General features: G+C 39.2%; 2 protein-coding genes across 2 annotated transcripts; both read right to left on the reverse strand.

The window, feature by feature from the left end:
- Positions 1 to 3,366: 3,366 nt before the first annotated feature.
- Positions 3,367 to 15,502, reverse strand: LOC124859781 (putative monooxygenase p33MONOX). The gene is made up of 8 exons (XM_047352619.1): positions 15,340 to 15,502; positions 13,719 to 13,814; positions 13,450 to 13,634; positions 13,163 to 13,271; positions 12,857 to 12,984; positions 5,911 to 6,050; positions 5,575 to 5,756; positions 3,367 to 4,502 (listed from the first exon to the last, which is right to left on the reverse strand). Exons 2-8 carry the CDS (start codon positions 13,744 to 13,746, stop codon positions 4,297 to 4,299), a joined length of 978 nt encoding a protein of 325 aa, XP_047208575.1. The 5' UTR covers positions 13,747 to 13,814; positions 15,340 to 15,502; the 3' UTR covers positions 3,367 to 4,296.
- A 2,907-nt stretch (positions 15,503 to 18,409) lies between these two features.
- On the reverse strand, positions 18,410 to 19,564 carry LOC124859844 (C-X-C motif chemokine 10-like). The gene is made up of 4 exons (XM_047352693.1): positions 19,398 to 19,564; positions 19,173 to 19,293; positions 18,839 to 18,916; positions 18,410 to 18,718 (listed from the first exon to the last, which is right to left on the reverse strand). The coding sequence occupies exons 1-4, from the start codon at positions 19,459 to 19,461 to the stop codon at positions 18,652 to 18,654; spliced, it is 330 nt and encodes a 109-aa protein (XP_047208649.1). The 5' UTR covers positions 19,462 to 19,564; the 3' UTR covers positions 18,410 to 18,651.
- Positions 19,565 to 21,345: the final 1,781 nt, after the last annotated feature.

A 21,345-nucleotide genomic window follows, 5' to 3' on the forward strand; every position in this document is an offset into this window, starting at 1 on the left:
TGGATGATCCAGAGGAGGTATGGCAGAAGGTCATGGGATCAGATGAGACCAAAATAGAACTTTTTGGTATAAACTCCACCTGCCGTGTTTGAAGGAAGAAGGATGTGTACAATCCCAAGAACACCAGCCCAACCATGAAACATGGGAATGAAAGCGTCATGCTTTGGGAATTTTTTTCTGCAAAGGGGACAGGACGACTGCACCGTAACGAGGGGAGGATGGATTGGGCCATGTATCAGGAGATCTTCCTTCCCTCAGTAAAAATATTAAAGATGGGTTGTAGCTGGGTCTTGTTTATGTTGTGATTTCCCTGCTTCCTTATTCCAACAGCCTGAGTGCATCATCAATAAACCTAATATTCTAAATCCATTAGTAGAAAACATCAAGAGATAACCTTTTGGAGCTCTCATTTTCAACATATTGTGCCATCTTCTGGCCAAAAGCAGTACCTCTGAACATTTTTAACAGGATTTTGTCTTTGTGGTTTCTGTACAGGCAAAGGGTGACAAATGTTGCTGCACTGGTTATAATAAACAAATATGAATAGAACCGTTATGTGTAAGGCCACATTCAAGTTTCCCAAACACAGGTCTATATCTGTAAAATATTTATTAATATATCAACAGAGCAATACCACTTATTTTGCATTCATTTGATTTACACTACATCCTAAAAAAATCCTTCCATTTAGTGTAGATGTGCATCTCAATAAATACAACTATAATCAAAAGGTTACTTTATTCCAAAAATTCAAGTCAAAAAGTAAAGCTCAAGTATTATATAGATTAATTTTTAAACTAAAAGGTATATTTCAACCATTTATTTCTACCAAAGTTGATAATTATGACTTATGGCTAATGAAAACGCCAAATTCCGTTTCTTTGTTTCAGGATTTTACTGCTAAATAAAAACAATAAAAATGATTTTTAATACAGAAATGTTATGTTGTCACTAACACAATTTTGGGGAAGACTGCTGTCTTGACAGTTGTCCAACAGTCATTGACACCCTCCACAATGATGGTAAGTCGCAAAAGGCTATTTCTAACAGTGGTTCACAGAGTATCTTAACCTGTTAAGCCTGACCATGTGAGGTGTGTGTGGTGTTTAATTGGTTTTTTGTTTGATCACACATAGATCAGACATAGTAACAGCTGCAATAGTGCTTCTACTTAAAAAAATATTATTTTATGTCTGACCTTTACACAGGTACCAAAGGTTTGCATGTAGACCTTTTAACTGTGGAGCTATTCTTGGTTTATTTCAGGCATGTAATTTCAGGCAGAAATTGTTTTGAAAAGGACCACTACCTGCTTTATTGACCATAGCATTACTGTGTTTGACTGGCCAGCAAACTGGCCTAACATAAAAGCCAAATAAGATCTATGGACTATTGTCAGGAAGATGGGAGACAGCAGAGTCAACACTTCAGACAAGCTGAAGGCTGCTATTAAAGCAATCCAGGCTTCGTTGACACTGCAGCAGAGCTATACGCTGATCTCCTCCATGCCACCTTGTACAGGTCCTTCTCAAAATATTAGCATATTGTGATAAAGTTCATTATTTTCCATAATGTCATGATGAAAATTTAACATTCATATATTTTAGATTCATTACACACTAACTGAAATATTTCAGGTCTTTTATTGTCTTAATATGGATGATTTTGGCATACAGCTCATGAAAACCCAAAATTTATATCTCACAAAATTAGCATATTTTATCCGACCAATAAAAGAAAAGTGTTTTTAATACAAAAAACGTCAACCTTCAAATAATCATGTACAGTTATGCACTCAATACTTGGTCGGGAATCCTTTTGCAGAAATGACTGCTTCAATGCTGCGTGGCATGGAGGCAATCAGCCTGTGGCACTGCTGAGGTCTTATGGAGGCCCAGGATGCTTCGATAGCGGCCTTTAGCTCATCCAGAGTGTTGGGTCTTGAGTCTCTCAACGTTCTCTTCACAATATCCCACAGATTCTCTATGGGGTTCAGGTCAGGAGAGTTGGCAGGCCAATTGAGCACAGTGATACCATGGTCAGTAAACCATTTACCAGTGGTTTTGGCACTGTGAGCAGGTGCCAGGTCGTGCTGAAAAATGAAATCTTCATCTCCATAAAGCTTTTCAGCAGATGGAAGCATGAAGTGCTCCAAAATCTCCTGATAGCTAGCTGCATTGACCCTGCCCTTGATAAAACACAGTGGACCAACACCAGCAGCTGACACGGCACCCCAGACCATCACTGACTGTGGGTACTTGACACTGGACTTCTGGCATTTTGGCATTTCCTTCTCCCCAGTCTTCCTCCAGATTCTGGCACCTTGATTTCCAAATGACATGCAGAATTTGCTTTCATCCGAAAAAAGTACTTTGGACCACTGAGCAACAGTCCAGTGCTGCTTCTCTGTAGCCCAGGTCAGGCGCTTCTGCCGCTGTTTCTGGTTCAAAAGTGGCTTGACCTGGGGAATGTGGCACCTGTAGCCCATTTCCTGCACACGCCTGTGCACGGTGGCTCTGGATGTTTCTACTCCAGACTCAGTCCACTGCTTCCACAGGTCCCCCAAGGTCCGGTCACCTCTTCTCGTTGTGCAGCGTTTTCTGCCACACTTTTTCCTTCCCACAGACTTCCCACTGAGGTGCCTTGATACAGCACTCTGGGAACAGCCTATTCGTTCAGAAATGTCTTTCTGTGTCTTACCCTCTTGCTTGAGGGTGTCAATAGTGGCCTTCTGGACAGCAGTCAGGTCGGCAGTCTTACCCATGATTGGGGTTTTGAGTGATGAACCAGGCTGGGAGTTTTAAAGGCCTCAGGAATCTTTTGCAGGTGTTTAGAGTTAACTCGTTGATTCAGATGATTAGGTTCATAGCTCGTTTAGAGACCCTTTTAATGATATGCTAATTTTGTGAGATAGGAATTTTGGGTTTTCATAAGCTGTATGCCACAATCATCCGTATTAAGACAATAAAAGACCTGAAATATTTCAGTTAGTGTGCAATGAATCTAAAATATATGAATGTTAAATTTTCATCATGACATTATGGAAAATAATGAACTTTATCACAATATGCTAATATTTTGAGAAGGACCTGTATTGATGTAGTGATTCCTGCAAAAGGAGCGCTGACCCTGACAAGTAATGAGTGTATATACAGTATCGTACTGGACATGCATACTTTTCCGTATTAGTTTTAATTTGGTCTTAATATTCTAATTTTCTGAGTTGTATTTGAAAAATATGCACTTAATCGGAGTTTCAAACTGAATTAACTTATTGAGATGCACCTATGGATAACAAAACATTCATTGATACTGTACATTAATGTGTGCAAGTTTTTATGTGAAAGATTACACCTTAAGTCCATCTTTGTTATGAATGATTTATTATTCAGATGCCAGTAGGCGATCTGCTCCCTTGTGCAATAATTTGGCAGAGTTTAACTTTCCATCAATCCAGCTGATTTCTAGGATACACAAACACAAATAAAAAAAACTTAAAGGAAACGCACCAATTCAATGCTAATGTTATTTTTAGCTTGTTTTCTAGCATTGCAGTAGCTTGTTATTGTGCCATTAATCCAAAAATATTACTACTACCAACCACCTTAAAATAAACATGATTTAAAGCAGGACAATGTGAAAATAAAGGAATTAAAACATAAAAATCAATTCACAAGTCGTATTTCAGAGTACCATAAAACACTCTTTCAAATAATAAAAAACAAAGACTCCACTTTTATGCCAAACGTAAGCACGCTGCAAGTTTAGGCACATTGTCAGTCATACACCATGCTGACAGAGAGAAAGAAGCACTACACAACAGTAAAGCTATGAGCTTATTCAAAATTACAACAAAAAAATTACAATACAGGCATCTGAGTAAATTAAAATGGGGGTTCGGTTTTAAAGTGACTAACTTCTGCAAAGATCAGACAAGATGTTTAACTTCCAATCTCAAACCACTGCAAATAATTGGATCAGGACAGTTCATTCCAATGCACCCACTAAATGACACATCAATAAAACACAGCATTTTAAAGGTCACTGATGAAATTGCTTATTTAGTTTTTTATTATTATTTAAATGGCCTGATGAGTGGGTAGATTAAGGAAGCAGAAATATGAAAAGGTGTGCTGGGAGATGTAACATTGCAGGGCTGATGAGCCAATACTGTAAGGTGGTCCTCATTCCTCTCAGCCTCTGGGAATTTGCAGTGAAGCAGAGGAGGCAGAAGAAGACAGAAAAGTAATTTTTTCCATGTAGAGGGCAAAAGGGAAATGGAGATCTGGTCTGGGTTCAAAAACCCGAAGGTGTTAAAACATTCATGTCCCGGGGTTTCAGCTTGTGTGGTCGTGGATAAACCAGCTTACGCTCAGTGTCTGAGATTTCAATCTTGGGAGGTATGAAGTTGGCAGGGTCCTCCACTTTTAGGTTGATCTGTGTGTTGGTGCCATCCATCGTAGAGGACTTCTGCAGACCGAAGTAGGACTGCAGTGAGAAGCCTGAAAGAGTGTGGTAGGTCGTCATTAAGAAACAGAATTTTCCAGTTTACAAGAAAGAGCTAAAGAGTTATTAAAAAATTGTTGCTGCTGGAAACCAGTTATTTACAGCTTTATACAGTGATGTGACACAACCCAGTATCTGCTTCAGATCAGTACCAATTCATACTCTAGTCTAGCTTTTTTATCTAAGTGTTACTCTTTTGGCCCATTTTGTGCTAGTAAACAAACAATTTTATATCCATGTACTTAAATCACTTTTTATCAGTTTATTTCCCTGGATAGGTAAGTGTTTTTGATGAATTTATGGAGATAATGTTGTCAAAGAAATCTTCAAAAACAGCAAAAAATGTGTAACTGTCTTTACATTGGATATGGAAATGATCCCATTTTAGGCAGGTTGACTGATTTCATTCACAGTTGTAATAGATATATTATGGCAACATGGTATAAACAGCGATTATCAAAAAACATCACTTTTAAATAAACAAAATATACTTACAAACAATTTAAATCATATTTCTTAAAGGAATGTGATTAAAAAACTGAAAATGTAAGTGGTGGTACTTTATCAAAAACATTTTCAAGACTTCACAATAAAACCATCACCTTGTGTTTCTTCTAAAAGAAAGTAAAGCAAAGTAAAAAAAGAGTCACAGAACCAAGTTTCAGTGCAGTGGATCATAGTCAGTTACTCTGAATCATTTGTTGTCAAAGTGTAAATAAAAACATTGGTACGTAATATCTGAAAACGTCGTGTAGGAGACCAAAAACTGCAAAAGTACAAAGGATGAAGAAGTGAAACAACCAGCACCGACTGTAAAGTCACACGTTTGTGTTGTTTCAGGTGCTTAAACAAGACACATAAACCACTCTCCATCACAGAGTCTGAGTGTTTGTATGACATCAGTCACTGTGTGGAAATTCCTCAAAACATTTGTCATTTAACATAAGTCTGAATAAGGTTACATGAATCTGGCTTCACAGTTGCAGATTGTGGTTTTGTTATAGTTGCACCATGACACCCCAACATGTTGAAACACTATTCTAGAGCGGGAAATAATAAATCTCTCACCTGTGCTGGTTTCAGAGCCTGGATCCGTGGGGGATTTGTGTACCACAGACCGGGTTCCAAAGAAGTTCCACTTATCTAATCCTCCTCCTCCTCCCTCATTTCCACCCATGTCTGTGATAGGGTTGGGTCTGTTGGGCTCTGGAGCAGCAAGATAAGGGTTTGAACTCAGCTGGAACCAGTTCCTGGATCCCCAAAGAGCACAGAAGTGAGATGTGATCCAACAGTAAAACAGTACAGTTGCCATAGTCAAAATGTTATTGACCATTTTAGCATTAAGCTTAAATCTGTCATGTTTAACTGTAAAAATAAGGCAAATGTTTATGAAACAAATCTCACCTGCGATTAGCAGCTGGTGATGAGAGGGGAGTAACACTAGGGGTAACAGAGGGAGTGACTGGAGGGGTGCAACTTGGGGTCGATTGTGCAGATGTTGAAAGCCTGTCCTCCTTGAAGTCCCCGCTTGGCATCCTCAGCTTCTACTCGGAAGAAAAAAAAAAACAACAAACATATATATATATGTAAAAAAAAACCCAGTCAATTAAATCTTCTGCTGGTTGTTCATTGTAAATGTGAACATGATAAATGTTTGACAAGTTTGGTGTCAGCATGTCAACAAGTTAGATGGAGGCAGAGCACCGATGTCATTTTAATAGCAAACATCACTGGGTACACAATGCAGAAGGCTGGAGGTGTTTTACTGGCCACTCAGGTCAAATCTAATAATAACGTGCATCACAGTTCATCTGTTGTGGCGTCAGGCGTGGGGGTAAAGAAGACACAACTGACATGGGAAGAAAAACAATTCAAACACTTTAAATATTTCAGATTAAACTACTTTTAGTTTTTCTGAAATGTTGCACATTTTAATAAAAAAAACAAAAAAAAACACTATTTAGAGACTCAATCCTCACCATTTGGTTTCCTGTCACTAATAATGATAATTGTTTTATTTTTGCTGGTAAATATTCATTTTAATATTTTAACTGGAGACGCACACATAAGGATTTTCTCCCTAAGGACTGTAACAAATAAATAGAAAACAATGTGCAGCAGGTACTTTGATAGAGGAAGTTCTTTTGAATCCAACAGGAAGTGTCAGAAAATAAGATTATCCCCAATTATGAATCAAAGCAAATGTTGAAAACATTTATCTGATTTTTATTCAACTCAAATTGCATCAGAGTACATGCTAAGTGCAGGAATTCATAGTTTTAATGTGTTTAATGAATATGAAAGGCGATATTTTTCCCAGTATTTTACCTGCTGATCACGAATCGGTTAAGATCATGGGAAAATCTGTCAATTACAAACCGTAGCTGGAAAATATGTAAAGTTTATATCTCGTATATCAGCCGATACCAATGTCAATGCAGATGTATCGTGCATCCCTAGTACCCTGCTAAATTTGCTTAAAACAAATGGACGCTTCTCAAAATATTTCGCTCATTAACATCTGGCAAACTATTATTGTGAAAGAGTATTTACTTGGCCTAAAATGATAAAGATTTATTCCCAACAGAAAATTAAGATGCAACTGGTATGAATTTTGCTTCTTCATTATTTGGCAACTATGTGGTTTTGGATATGACTTTTCCTTGGTACAAAAAGGAGCCAAGAGATGTTTTTACCAACTATGCGTCAGTCTGTGGGAGCCAGGGGAATGTTTCGTACCCGCTTTGACAAGCAATGACTTGAAGTCAATTTCTAGAATATACCCACAATTATATCCACTTGGATATAATGGTATAATGCTTTATTTGGGACAAAATTGTAAGGACATAAATTGGTTGCGAACTAGTTTAATTATAGGTAATGTAAACGCTTAGGTGGCTAATTTAAGCTACGCAACACCATAAAAAAGTCATGTTTTATTTCGTCATAGATTGTTTAGATTTATTATTTATTATATATTAGATGTATTTAGAGATTCTAGAATTGCGCCGCTCAGGTTGGAGTAGCAGGTTGGAGTAGCTCTGTTACTTTTGATTCTGATTTATTCTTTTTTGGGAACTATTCCTCTTGTGGTGGATACAGTTGATTTTTTTTTTTGGATGACTGTCCACTCCGGTGTCGGATGCTGTGCAGCTTGGAGGATTTTTCTTAATACTTAATATTTTTGGACATTTGTTATGATGCATTGCCATGGCAACAGGGTTGTTTCTTACAACCGGGAGCAGCTGATTAATATCTCAAAAGCTCAAATAATACTTCAACTACAACCCCTAATCCCTGATGAGTTGAAAAGGAGACGCCGTAGATGCAGAGCAGGAGCTAAGAGAAGAGAGAGAAGGAGGAAGTTCAAACCATCTCTTCCGTCGATTATGATGGGCAATGTGAGATCGATGGGAAACAAGTTGGATGAACTCCAAGCCCTACAAAGGACCCAGCCAGAGTACCGGGCATGCAGTATCATGTGTTTTACTAAGACATGGCTGCAGGATCATATCCCCGACTCCAGTGTCTCTCTGGCGGGCGTTTTAACCATACGAGCAGACAGAGATTTAATGAGGAGCGGTAAATGTAAAGGAGGTGGACTGGCAGTACTTGTGAACAACAGATGGTGTAATCCAGGACATGTTACTGTGAAGTGTCATCTCTGCAGTCCAGATATTGAACTGTGGGCAGTAAGTTTTCGTCCATATTATTTACCCAGAGAGTTCACCAGTGTTATTTTGGCAACAGTTTATGTTCCACCTTCCGCTGTTGCTGACACTGCATGTGATGCCATCAGCTCAGTTGTTGCTAAGCTACAGACACAAAACCCCAATGCTTTTGTGGCAATTTCTGGTGATTTTAACCATGCTTCACTCTCTGCTACACTTCCAACGTTTCAACAATTTGTCAGCTGCTCTACCAGAGAAAACAAAACATTGGATTTGTTTTATGCAAATGTGAAGGACTCATACATCTCTACAGCAAGACCTATAGGCAAATCAGATCACAATCTTATTTTTCCCTGCTCGAAATATAAGCCCCTTGTTCAGAGGCAACCTGTAATAAAGAGGACTGTGAGAAAATGGTCACAGGAAGCTGAAGAAGCTCTGCAAGGTTGCTTTGAGGCTACAGACTGGGACGCATTGTGCCAGCCACATGGAGAGGACATCAATGCCATGACTGACTGTGTAACCGACTATATAAACTTCTGTGTGGATAACATCATCCCCACCAGAACCGTGAGATGCTTCCCCAACAACAAACCTTGGATCACCAGTGACCTGAAGGACCTGCTTTACAAGAAAAAAAGAGCCTTCAGAGAGGGAGACAGAGAATTATTGAGGAGTTTACAGAAGCAACTTAAAGTCAAGATAAGAGACAGCAAGGAGGTGTACAAGAAGAAGCTGGAGAGCAAGCTCCAGCAAAACAATATCAGAGATGTGTGGTCAGGGTTGAAGAAGATCACAGGCTTCAAGCAGAAGGATGATCAGACCGATGGAGGTCTGGACAGAGCCAATGAACTGAACACATTCTTCAATAGGTTCAGTTCAGAAACAAGCTTCGCATCCTCCTCTCCTGCTCACAGCCAAACAGACATTCCACCTTCCTTTGACCCACAGGACCCACAGCTGTCCAGTAACACCTCAAATTTTTTAACTTCCACCTCAGCCATAGACCCTTCTGCTTCTACATGTTTGCCTTCAACCATATCAGAAGATATTGATGCTTCCTTTGCTCTCCCCTTCCACCTGTGTGTCTCAAGAAGTCAAGTGAAGATGCAACTGGAGAGACTGAATCGGAATAAGGCTGCAGGTCCAGATCATATCAGCCCTAGAGTCCTGAAGGCCTGTGTAGAGCAGCTCTGTGGGATTCTGCAGGACCTCTTCAACCTTAGCCTGGCCCAGAAGGTTCCGGAAGGACCTCCTTCAGTTTGCTTATCGCTGTGGAGTTGGAATCGAAGATGCCATCATACACCTGCTTCAACAAACCCACTGTCATCTGGACAAAGCCAGCAGCACTGTGAGGATCATGTTCTTTGATTTCTCCAGTGCATTTAATACAATCCAACCTGATTTGCTTTGTCAGAAACTCCAGAAGACTCAGGTGGAGGCCTCAACAATCTCCTGGACCAAAGACTACCTGACAAACAGACCACAGTTTGTGAGACTGAAGGGTTGTGAGTCTAACCAGGTAGTCAGCAGCACAGGAGCACCACAGAGGACTGTACTCTCACCATTCCTTTTCACTCTGTACACCTCAGACTTCCAGTACAAGACAGACTCCTGTCATCTGCAGAAATACTCGGATGATTCTGCAGTTGTGGGGTGAATCAGAGATGGACAAGAAGCTGAGTACAGGATGGTGGTGGACCGCATTGTGGCATGGTGTGGAAACAATCATCTCATCTTGAACGTGACTAAAACAAAGGAGATGATTGTAGATTTTAAGAGAAACAGGAATAAGTCAAAAACTATTTCTATCATGGGAGAAGAAGTGGAGGTGGTGGAGGAGTATAAATACCTCGGTGTTCACCTGGACAACAGACTAGAGTGGAGATGCAACTGTGAAGACATCTACAAGAAGGGACAGAGCAGACTGTACTTCTTGAGGAAGCTTAGGTCCTTTGGTGTTTGCAGCAAGATGCTGCATATCTTCTATATGTCTGTTGTGGAAAGTGTGATCTCTTCTACCATCATCTGCTGGGGAAGCAGCATCAGCGCCAGGGACTTAAAAAAGCTCAACAAGTTGATAAAAAAGGCTGGCTCTGTTCTGGGGACTCCTCTGGAACCTTTGGAGATCATTGTGGAAAGAAGGATTCTTCATAAAATGAAGAACATTATGGAGAACCCTGAGCATCCTCTTCATGAGACTGTCCTACAACAACAGTGTCTTCAGTCAGAGGCTTCTTCAGATCTGCTGTAAGATGGAGCGCTACAGGAGATCCTTCCTGCCCACAACCATCAGCATCTACAACGGCTCTTTGAGGAAACCTACATAATATGAGCTACAACAACATTTAATTTCCCTTTGGGATTAATAAAGTATTTTTGAATTGAATTGAATTTATTTTCAATTTGCGTAAGATTTACACAGCTGAAATTGGGAGGAAAGAAATACAAATAACATGCAGGCACACTCTTATCTTAACCCAGTAACATAACACGCATTTGACCTAAACAAATTCAGTTTAATTAAGTTTATAAACACAGCATGTGGTATGAACAAAATGGAGCATTATTGATCACCAAAAAACATTATTTGAAGAGTAAACGTCAAACAGAAGACTACATATCCAAATATGTCTTCATTTTAAAAATTATCAATTGATAAACAATCCGACTTGGTTTTTGGTTTTGATAAAAACATTGCTTAGAATGTTAATCTGATTTAAAAGCCGTTTCTAGAACATTTGGCCCTCGGTTAGGCTGTAGTATGCTAACTACTGCTAGGCGATCACATGAGCAATCCACGGACTGTTAGCTTTTGTTACAAAACTGTATTACCTATCCAACAAATATCCGTCTGTCTCGATCTTGTGCTTTAATGTAGTTTAACCACATAATTTAGAAAGCCGCCTGGTGACGATAGCCTGATATATGTCGTTAGCTTTAGCATTACCACTGCTACGTAGCTCACCAGTTTGCTATACTTATGGCCTTATTTTTAAAAACATAGGATTCTATAAATAAAGTAAAACAAAAACAGGACCGACCTTTTTATGATAAGTTTTCGTTGGTGCCTCAGTTTGATAGCTCTCCTTATTTTGTCCATAATTGCTTGTTTTTGTGTAGTATTTCTTAAAAATACGACAGTGACTATTTTTTCACTGATGTCGGCCTTGTTTTGGGAGGAGCTCGCTGATTGGTCCGCTTCGATGAACCAGTAGCCCTCGCCTCATGTGAATGGTGTCGCCTAGCAACAGCACTGATAGCACAAAACCCGTTGCGTAATTTGTTTATCAAGATGTTGTTCGCTGTTTTGCTCACTTTCACTGCACCAAGGATATTATTTCTGAGTTTTATATATAATTTCGCAATAATAGAATATATTTGAAGAGGCTGAGCGTAATTGCTGACGCAGAACAGGCAGCATTTCTGTATCTTGTGTGTTTAGCAATAACTCCAACATTAATAAAGAGGGTGGATCTGGAACAAGTCATTTGACAGCTGATAAGACGGAAGCATAGAGTAGTTACAATTAGGTCTGTAAACAGGACGATTCTATGCAGAAAATCAATTACAACCTTTGTCCACAAATTAACAGGTGCTCTGTAAATGTCAACTGTTATTTCCTCAATTTTTAAGGATCTACTAATCCTCCAAACATTAAAGCTCAAAGTTTGGTAAAACTTGTACCAGTTTGAAATGAAATGTCTGCTCGCATGTAGGTTTATAACATCAGTTTATCCTCAGCATGCTTCATTAGTTAAACGTTGTAAGGTCCCTTAAGCTCGGCAATTAGCAAAAGTGTTCATACCCTTTGAACTTTTCCAATTTTTTTTCATGTTGCAACCACAAACGTAAATGTATTTTATTGGGGTTTTACATTATAGACCAACTAAAAATACGACATAATTGTGAAGCAGAAGGAGGAGATAAACCTCCAACCCAGTCTTTTGCTCTCTTGAATAGGATTTCAATCAGGATTACCCATCTTCCCATTAACTCCGTTTAGCTTCGCTGTCCCTGCTCAAGAAACGCCTCCGCCACCATGTTTCCCTATGTGGGTGGTGTGCATGTTGGTGTGCCACACTTTTCAGATTTGTATTCTGAAAAGAACTGAAAACCATATATTTTTATCCTTTTAATTCACATTTATCCTCTAGTTCAGGGGAGCCAAAGTCCAGTCCTCAAGAGCTACTTACTTTCAACTTGTAATTCAGGTGTGTTGGAGCAGGGATACACCCAAAAGCATCTACAACGGCTCTTTGAGGAAACCTTCATAATATGAGCTATAACAACATTTAATTTCCCTTTGGGATTAATAAAGTATTTTTGAATTGAATTGAAAAGTTGCAGGATAGTAACTCTAAAGCCTGGACTTGGGCATCCCTACTCTAATTTGTGTTGTTCTAAATAAAAAACTCATAAAAAAAAAAATAAAATCTGTGGTTGTAACATGAATAAAATGTGGAAAAGCTCAAGGGTTATGCATGCTTTTGCAACCTTGATTTAGGCCAGAGCTTGGTGTAAAGTAAAGAGATGTAGGGGTTTATTTTGCATAAGATTTGACAAACTTGCCATACAACCTGATGTAAAAACATTACTTTATGAAGTTATTTTTGCTTTTTTAAATTATGGTGCTGTTTAGGGACAAATGCTGCTACGTCACATTTGTTCAAACTTACTGGCAGTTTGCCATCAGCTAGTCGGTAAAAGTGGTTGTCCTCAGTAGTGAGACCCTTGTGGGGGGAATAAACAGCCTCAGCCAGTCCGGCCTGGTGCTCAAACTTCTGCATGTTTTCCTGAGATTTTCCTGTGTGTAGTTGGAACCACAAAGAACAATTTAGACAATTATATATCCTCTGTTGTTGCATCATACTCATAAGACTGCTTAGAAATTTCTGCGACATTGAGGGAAAGCATGCATTTGGAAATTCTTCATAGCTAAACAAATAAACGAGTAATTTTTTAAATACAGTAAGTTGACTTACGTGACATAAGGGTACTCATCAGTGTGGTGGCTTTGGCTTTCACAGGCAATGGGGACCTGGGTGATTCTGATGCTTCACATGTTGTTATCTTCCCACCATTTTCACTTACCTAGTAACACAGGTTTATAGTTAAAAAGCTAAATTACAAACTAATTCCATTCACGAAAACAGAGCAAGGAAGGGTGTTCAAGTACGCACAACCAGTTTGACATAAGCCTGGACAAAGAACATTGTGTAAACAGCTGAACACTTTGTGGGTTGAAAAGGTATAAACAAACATGTGGTACCTCGGCTGTGTTCCTGAACCTGTGCCGAGGGATGATGGGATCTTTCCAGAAGATGTTGACTGTCATGTCTGCAGGGGGGTGATGCATCGGGGTATCCATGTGCTCATCGTAGCTGATGTTGTGGCAAGCTATTCCAGTGGGAGATGATAAGGCAGCACAGAGGCCAGACATGCCAGACTCAAGTGCTGAAAAATGGCAGCAAACAACGCTCAGCATAAATAGATACAAATTCCAGTTTATATTAAAGTTGATGTGTTGCTTCTAAATACCTGGAATGTCTCCTTGCCCCGAGGCCATTTTGAACCCAGAACACAGGGTCTGACCACAAAAGACTGAAGGTTGACTCTATGCTCAATGTGACAAGCCTGTATCGTACAGCATCACACAGTGTTGAAGGGTCATTAGGTTGCTGAAAGAGTGGTGCAGCAACCAGTGGTTGCCATGAGTGCAAGTCATAACACCCATGCGTCATGGGTGTTATGACTTGCCACTGTGGGTGCAATAATGTCAGGAAGTTACACAAGAGTTAAAAAACGGATTCTCTGTCATTAGTGCCCTGAAAAGTTTTCTATTCTTTATGTGCATCCTCAATCAATGGGGAATGATCACCTCCAGTGTTGTGTACAGTGTGAGCAAGCCATAAAGTTGGTATCTGATTCAGGATTCCTATTTGGCATTGAATTAAAAAAGCTATATTCCTCTTTTAAGCAAGTCGAGCAGATTTTATTCAGTTCTCATTCGAAATGTGAATCATTTAGAATCAAATGCTGTATTGCACATGAGGGGTGCAAGGAGGAGCTCGCCCAGGATGGGACTCACTGACAACACATTTGTCTTTTCAATGTAAACATAGACAGAAAGTGAAGTTATAACACATGATTGAAAATTACCAAGATGATGAATAAACAATTCTTATTTGAATGAACACAGAGCCAACCTTCCCTTATCAGAACAACTTTAAATAGAACTGCAGTGTCTGGTTACTGTACAGCAGTGCCATTAATATAAGTTTCAGTCACTCCCTCCTTGTAGCCGCCCCCCAGTCCTCTGCAGAGTCAGGGGAGATATCGAAATTTTCTTTTTATCCATTTAAGAAGAAAAACTCATTATTTTATAGGGAAACCACAGTCTTTCATGTAAATTTGGGAGATTACCCATACAGGTTAATTTCCATCCATAGTTCTCAATAAAGTAAAAGTTAAGTAATATTAATGATACTACTACTACTATTACTACTACTACTAATAATAATAATTAAACATATTAGGCACATCTGGATGATCCTAAATAAACACAACATCACACATTCTTAAATAAAAACAATAGAAAGAAAACAACACTCTTTGACCTTTAGGTGTAATGGTACATTTGATTACGTATTCCATGAGAAGAGGAGGAGCCAACACACATGTACAAAAAATGAATTATGAATAGGAACTATGATTAAAACATTTGTCTGACATGAATTCTGCTCTGCTCTGTGGTGAACGGACTACAAGTCCCTTGAATCTGGGCTGAAATCCATTTCTTGGTTAGATAAAAGAAGATCCTACATAATCTGCAGACTTCTTTAGGGCGATTCTGATTTCCTATCAGCGACAGCCTGTTAATTATTATTTTGCTGCTACCCAGACAGCTGACTTGTTCACGTCATAACTGGAGGAAGCCACTAACAGTGACTTGCAGAAATAAAAACAAATATAGACAACTGTAAATGTCTTGAGTTATAATAAGAGCTTGTTATGCTGCAACGGTAGGTATTGAAATTACAGGAATCCTTTTTTTTTTTTTTTTGTCTGCTTGAAACAATTTCTCAGCAGATTTAACCCTAATTTATACGCGTTCCTGTGCTATATCCGATAGTTTTTCTATGCATACCATAACTCTTACCCCTGCAGTCGGTCTGCTAAATTAACTCATCAGATGTGCTGATTTCTGGGCAGATTTCGCGACGATCCGGCAGCAGCAGCAGCAGATGGCAGGAATGAACGCTGCACGTTTGTTCACTGGTTAGTTGGTCCATGACTTTTGGTCAAACAGCAAACAGAGACTGAATTTACGGCAGCAGTGAATGGAACCTACCTGTCTCTCTCTATTTCCGTCTCAGAAATGACCGTCTGTAACTTAAAGCTCTGCAGGGGGAGAAACCCTGCAGGATTTGGAAGAGAGGAGCGTTTAACGACGCTGCCTTGGTGTGCAGCTCTTATTGTTTTATTGTTGATTTGTAATGGTGCCAAGAGGACTATAGTCATTAACCCGAGATAAATACTAGACCATTCTGCTATATGAGTTTAGCTCACACATATAAGTAGTGAATAAAGTAGAGTTTGAGTCCAAGAATGACTTGCACAAGTATTCCTTGTTCTTGAACCTTTTCCCTTTTTGTCATATTATGTCTTTTTTGGGATTTTATGTGACCAAACCAATGCATAATTGTGACGTGGAAAGAAAAAAATCACAGAGTTTTCTTTTTTTTTTTTTTTGCAAGTAAAAACCTGAAAAATGTGGAATGCGTGGAGCCTATTTTTAGCCAACACTTCTAAAGAAAACCCCATGTGTCCTTCAGAAGTCATTTAATTAGTGTTGTGAGTTCATTAAATCTCAGTATAAATGTAAGTTTTCCTTGAAGGCCTCACGGGTTTGTCAGAGAACAAACAGCATCATGCAGAACAAAAAACATTTTATTATTTATTCTAGTTCATGTTTAAACCAGTTGCACAGAAAGTACTCTAAAATGTCTAATTGGAAACATCTTCCTTTAAAATGTAAAATGAAAAGAAATACAATGATACTGACTTATATTGGTAATAGTACTTTGCACTAAAACAATTAACACATTCCTCTGGTTACTGGAATGTTCTCAATTTGGATGTGATGTAATTCCCAGCTTTGAGCTCCAACTTCAGAGACAAACCAAACAGCATTAATAAAAAAAATAAGGAAGAGCCCCATAATAACTCTGGCAGAGCTACAGAAATCAACAGGTCAGGACTATTAATCTTGCACCCCACCAATCTACTCTTTTAAGCAAGAACAAAGCCTTTTGTTTACAGAAAAAACAAAAGTACAGTTTGAAGTTCGTCTCAAGCCAGATATGCAAACAGTATACAGCATATGTGGAAGATGGTGCTCTTGTCAGATTAGACCAAAATTTATTTTTGGCCAACATGCAAAGTGGTATGCGTGGTGCAAACTAATACTGCTTATCACCATGAGCATTTCATCTCTAAAACAAACATAATTGTTGAGGCCTCCACCTGAGTCTTCTGGAATTTCTGACAAAGTAAATCAGGTTGAATTGTATTAAATGCACTGGAGAAATTAAAGAACATGATCCTCACAGTGCTACTGGCTTTGTCCAGATGACAGTGGGTTTGTTGAAGCAGGTGTATGATGGCATTTTCAACTCCAACTCCACAGCGATAAGCAAATTGATAGTTGCTTGTTTTCTTACTCAGGTGAGCCAACAGGAGTCTCTCTAGGTGTTATGATTCTGGCACGTCTGCTCTACCCTGTCTTCCTGGCTGTAATCAGCAGATTAGATGCACCTGGTGGCTGCTGCAGTGTAGTGCAATCTGTGGCATGCCATACACCTGTGTCTTCCCTGATATATACTGACTCTGACAAACAGACGGTGCCAGATGTTTGAAAGCCATTCGTGTGAGTAGATATCCAGCGTTCCTTCCTGTCTGATCATTGTTCTTGACCTTGCCTTGCCTTTTGGATTTATGCCTCTCTGCCTGCTCCCTGTCGGACTATTTGGATTTTGGTTGTCGACCTTGTTTCCTGCATCTGGTTAATGCCTCTGCCTGCCCCTTGCCTGACACCTCTTGTTCCGATCGTTGACCCTGTTTCTGTCCTTGGATTATTGAGCCAGCCTAGCCCTTGGATCATTCAGCCTGGAGTCACTTCTTACCTGTGCTGTGGAGATCACCGCCTGCCGCCCACTGAGGTTTCAAACCCCTCTGGGTTTCAAGTTCCACTCAAGACAAAAGCAGGTTAGGGTCTTTTCTGATCCCTGCAAAATCTGGAGAGACTACAAGTCACTAATCTCTTTCTGCCCCAGTGATTCCTGGAAGCTGTGAGGAGTTTTACCTGAGTGACATTTTCCTGTGGCTGAATAAACCTTTTACACTTTCAGTACTGTGTCTGGCTGAATCTTGGGTCCACCTGTTTCTGATTCGTAATACTAGAACCTTCATGATGTGGGATGTCAGGGCAACAGGTCTATAGTAATAAAGTTAAGAAACAATGTTATCTGTGTCGTCCTACTTTGTAAATACATACCAATTTGTAATGGTGTATCATGTTAAAACCCAGTAAAATACTTTGAAATTTGGGGTTATGACAAGTTTATTGGATGGAGTGAGCTGCAATATTAAATGCTGTTTTTACAATATATTGGAAATCACTGTTTTAAAAAAAAACAAAAAACAAAACAAAATGATACAGGCACTTTCATGATTTGCGTTGAATTTACTGAAAACAATCTTTCAGTTTCTTTAGGAGAGGATCTGAATTCGTGAACAATGTTTGTAGTGCAGTATAGCTGAATTAAAACTAAATTACTTAAAAAATTGTTTTTATGCTGCAGTTATTGTAAAATACAAGGTTAAGTATTGTGTGTTTGTCTGTGGACGTGAAGGGCAACAGCAAATGGGAGTGAATGAAGCAGTGCCACCCCTCTTAGAGAGCTGAGCAGGAACACGTTTCATTGGCTGGTCATTGACCCTCTGTCTACACGCAGCTCCAGTGTCAGCCGTGCATGGAGGCTACCCTGGAAAGCAGTTTCTAATATTTACCGAAAGACATTCTCGGCATGCTTGAAAGCACCTGACACGGCAAGTGATGTAACACAGTGCAACTATCTTGTAGTTGCAGCCTTAAACCACATGGTGGTGCAGTTGTTGCAGGACACAAACTTTCAGGTTTCAGACAAAAATCAAGGACCAATAACTACTTTGATTTCTTGTTTTTTTTATTAAAAAAATAAACATACAAGATAACAAAATAAAAATAATTAGAATAAAGGTTTTACTAAAAACAAATATAGATTACCAAAAAATAACATTTGTTACTGATGTGCTGCATGCACACATCTGCATAAATAAAACACATTTATAAAGTTTAACATGTTTAAGCTTTTGCAGCCTTTCTTGAAGGTGCGTTTGGGGTTAGAGGTGAGGCGAGGTTCTGGTTCAATCACATCTGAGCTGTGGGACTATTGCCTGAGGTGGTGCTGTTGGGTTTGAAGGTGGTCTTTGTCTTCCTAGAGATGACAACAAAGCAAACAGGAGTTTGTTTAGATTGGTGTGTAATCCACACTGAAACCTGAGTGACTGGATGGTGGGTGAAGTGTACAAGATGCACAGATTCATGTAATACTCACATGATTCTGGTAAGCATCCTTTTCACAGCCTGCAGTTCAGGGTTCAGACAGTAGCGGAAACCTCTTCCACTGGTCACACTGTGGGAATAGGAATATAGGGATTAACATAAAACTGAGCTGATGAAAACACATTCAACACTTAATTAAGGTATGCGCATAGATCAATTACATGTGATAATCAAATTAGTGGTCTTTGTTAAGGAATTGTTTTAGTAATAAACAGCAGTTTTTTCCTCATTATGATGCTTTATTTGCACTACAGCGGATTTACGTGATTTAATTATGATTTTCTAACAAAGAATTCAGCTATTTTAAGTCAAAATGCACAACTTACACAATCTCCACTTTGTCACAGAAAATAGTCGCTGGGTAAATCTGGATGTCCTTTATGTCAGACCTTGTGGAGATGCCGTTTCTGACACGCTGACAAAGACAGCTCTGTCCTGGTTCATTCACTATAACGAGAGACAAAAATAAAATACTCAACTGCACGAATCTCAGCTCATATTAAGACGTATTTGAAGTTCAAAATACTTGTGAAAAAAGTTTAGAAACTTACGCTGAGCTTTAGAGATGCAGATTGCAACGGCCAGGAGCAGCAACACCTTCATGATGCCGGACATCTTTGGTTTCCTCTTTGGTCGAGATAAAGCTGGTGCTGAAAGCGTGGATAAGATGACGAAGCAGCAGGTTTGTTGAGTAAAGTGCTGTGAGGGGTAGAGGCTGAGGGGGTCCTCTTTAATACTGTCTTGAGCTGCTTACCTCATCTTTCCTGTGACAAAGGGGAAATTTTTCTGACTGGAAAGTGAAACCCTAAAACCCACAAGGAAAAAAAAAAACTTCCACTCAACCTACTACCCCTGTAGTGGGATGCTCTGTTTTATTTTTTTTTAAATTGGACAGAATTTGGCTAATAAAGACAAAAATAATTAAAAGCATTAGTATAATAACTGAACAATAACTAAAAAAATAACTTAGTAAAGCTATTACATAAAAGCTAATCTTTAAAATATACATTGCTCAAAAAAATAAAGGGAACACTTAAACAACACAATATAACTCCAAGTAAATGAAACTTCTGTGAAATCAAACTGTCCACTTAGGAAGCAACACTGATTGACAATCAGTTTCACATGTTGTTGTTCAAATGGAAAAGACAACAGGGGGAAATCTTTGGTGATTAGCAAGACTCACTCAATAAAGGAGTGGTTCTGCAGGTGGGGACCACAGACCACTTCTCAGTACCTATGCTTTCTGGCTGATGTTTTGGTTACTTTTGATTGTTGGTGGTGCTTTGACAGACTGCCATTAGGTACCGAGATGAGATCCTCAGACCCCTTGTGAGACCATATGCTGGTGCGGTTGGCCCTGGGTTCCTCCTAATGCAGGACAATGCTAGACCTCATGTGGCTGGAGTGTGTCAGCAGTTCCTGCAAGATGAAGACATTGAAGCTATGGACTGACCCGCCCGTTCCCCAGACCTGAATCCGATTGAGCACATCTGGGACATCATGTCTGGCTCCATCCACCAACGTCACGTTGCACCACAGACTGTCCAGGAGTTGGTGGATGCTTTAGTCCAGGTCTGGGAGGAGATCCCTCATGAGACCATCCACCGTCTCATCAGGAGCATGCCCAGACGTTGTAGGGAGGTCATACAGACACATGGAGGCCACACACAATACTGAGCCTCAGTTTGACTTGTTTTAAGGACATTACATCAAAGTTGGATCAGCCTGTAATTTGTTTTTCCACTTTAATTTTGTGTGTGACTCCAAATCCAGGCCTTCATTGGTTAATAAATTTGATTTCTATTGATGATTTTTGTGTGATTTTGTTGTCAGCACATTCAACTTTGTACAGAACAAAGTATTCAATGAGAATATTTCATTCATTCAGATCTAGGATGTGTTATTTGAGTGTTCCCTTTATTTTTTTGAGCAGTGTATAATAAATCAAAGATTTTTATGATGTAAACAGTTCAATTCAGTTAAAACAGAATTTATTCATTGTACAGGGAAAATAAAGATACCTTCCATACAACTGGAAAGCAACATTTGTCTCTTTTTATTTCATTCAGTTTACTAAATCAGAATCTAAATTCATAAAACAGTCAAACTAAACATTATTTTACGTCTTTATATTTCTTGCAATTCAATCAGGAAAATAATGTCAAATTTCTTGTTTTATAAAGGTGAGATATTGAGTTCATATCTTGTAAAATGATTTTAGTTCAGACATGTGGACAGTCTCTACTTATGCAGACTAAAGTGTGGGCTGTGATCTTCGCAACACATTTTTTTTCTCATATTCAAGCAAGCAGCAGTGGTTAACACATTTAGCAACTGCAGCGCTAAATCAATTGCTTGCACGCCCGGAAAGACAAAAACAAAAAACCAAGGCAGGTGTTTAGTTGTTTCCACTTCAATTGTGTGGTATTTTATCTTGTCATTTGCTTTACATGTGTGAATATTCTGGTCTGTTATCTGATGGAGTAATGTTTCAAT

Source organism: Girardinichthys multiradiatus, chromosome 23 (assembly GCF_021462225.1).
Source record: "Girardinichthys multiradiatus isolate DD_20200921_A chromosome 23, DD_fGirMul_XY1, whole genome shotgun sequence".
Classification (NCBI taxonomy): domain Eukaryota; kingdom Metazoa; phylum Chordata; class Actinopteri; order Cyprinodontiformes; family Goodeidae; genus Girardinichthys; species Girardinichthys multiradiatus.

Coding starts and splice junctions, on each gene's coding strand:
- LOC124859844 (XM_047352693.1), bottom strand. CDS start 19,461: ATGTCCGGCATCATGAAGGTGTTGCTGCTCCTGGCCGTTGCAATCTGC. Junction 19,294..19,397: donor CTGCATCTCTAAAGCTCAGC/GTAAGTTTCTAA, acceptor CTCTCGTTATAG/TGAATGAACCAGGACAGAGC. Junction 18,719..18,838: donor AGGATGCTTACCAGAATCAT/GTGAGTATTACA, acceptor TGTCATCTCTAG/GAAGACAAAGACCACCTTCA.
- LOC124859781 (XM_047352619.1), bottom strand. CDS start 13,746: ATGGCCTCGGGGCAAGGAGACATTCCAG. Junction 6,051..12,856: donor TAGCTGATGGCAAACTGCCA/GTAAGTTTGAAC, acceptor TCTTCCGAGTAG/AAGCTGAGGATGCCAAGCGG. Junction 5,757..5,910: donor TCACCAGCTGCTAATCGCAG/GTGAGATTTGTT, acceptor TTGGGGATCCAG/GAACTGGTTCCAGCTGAGTT.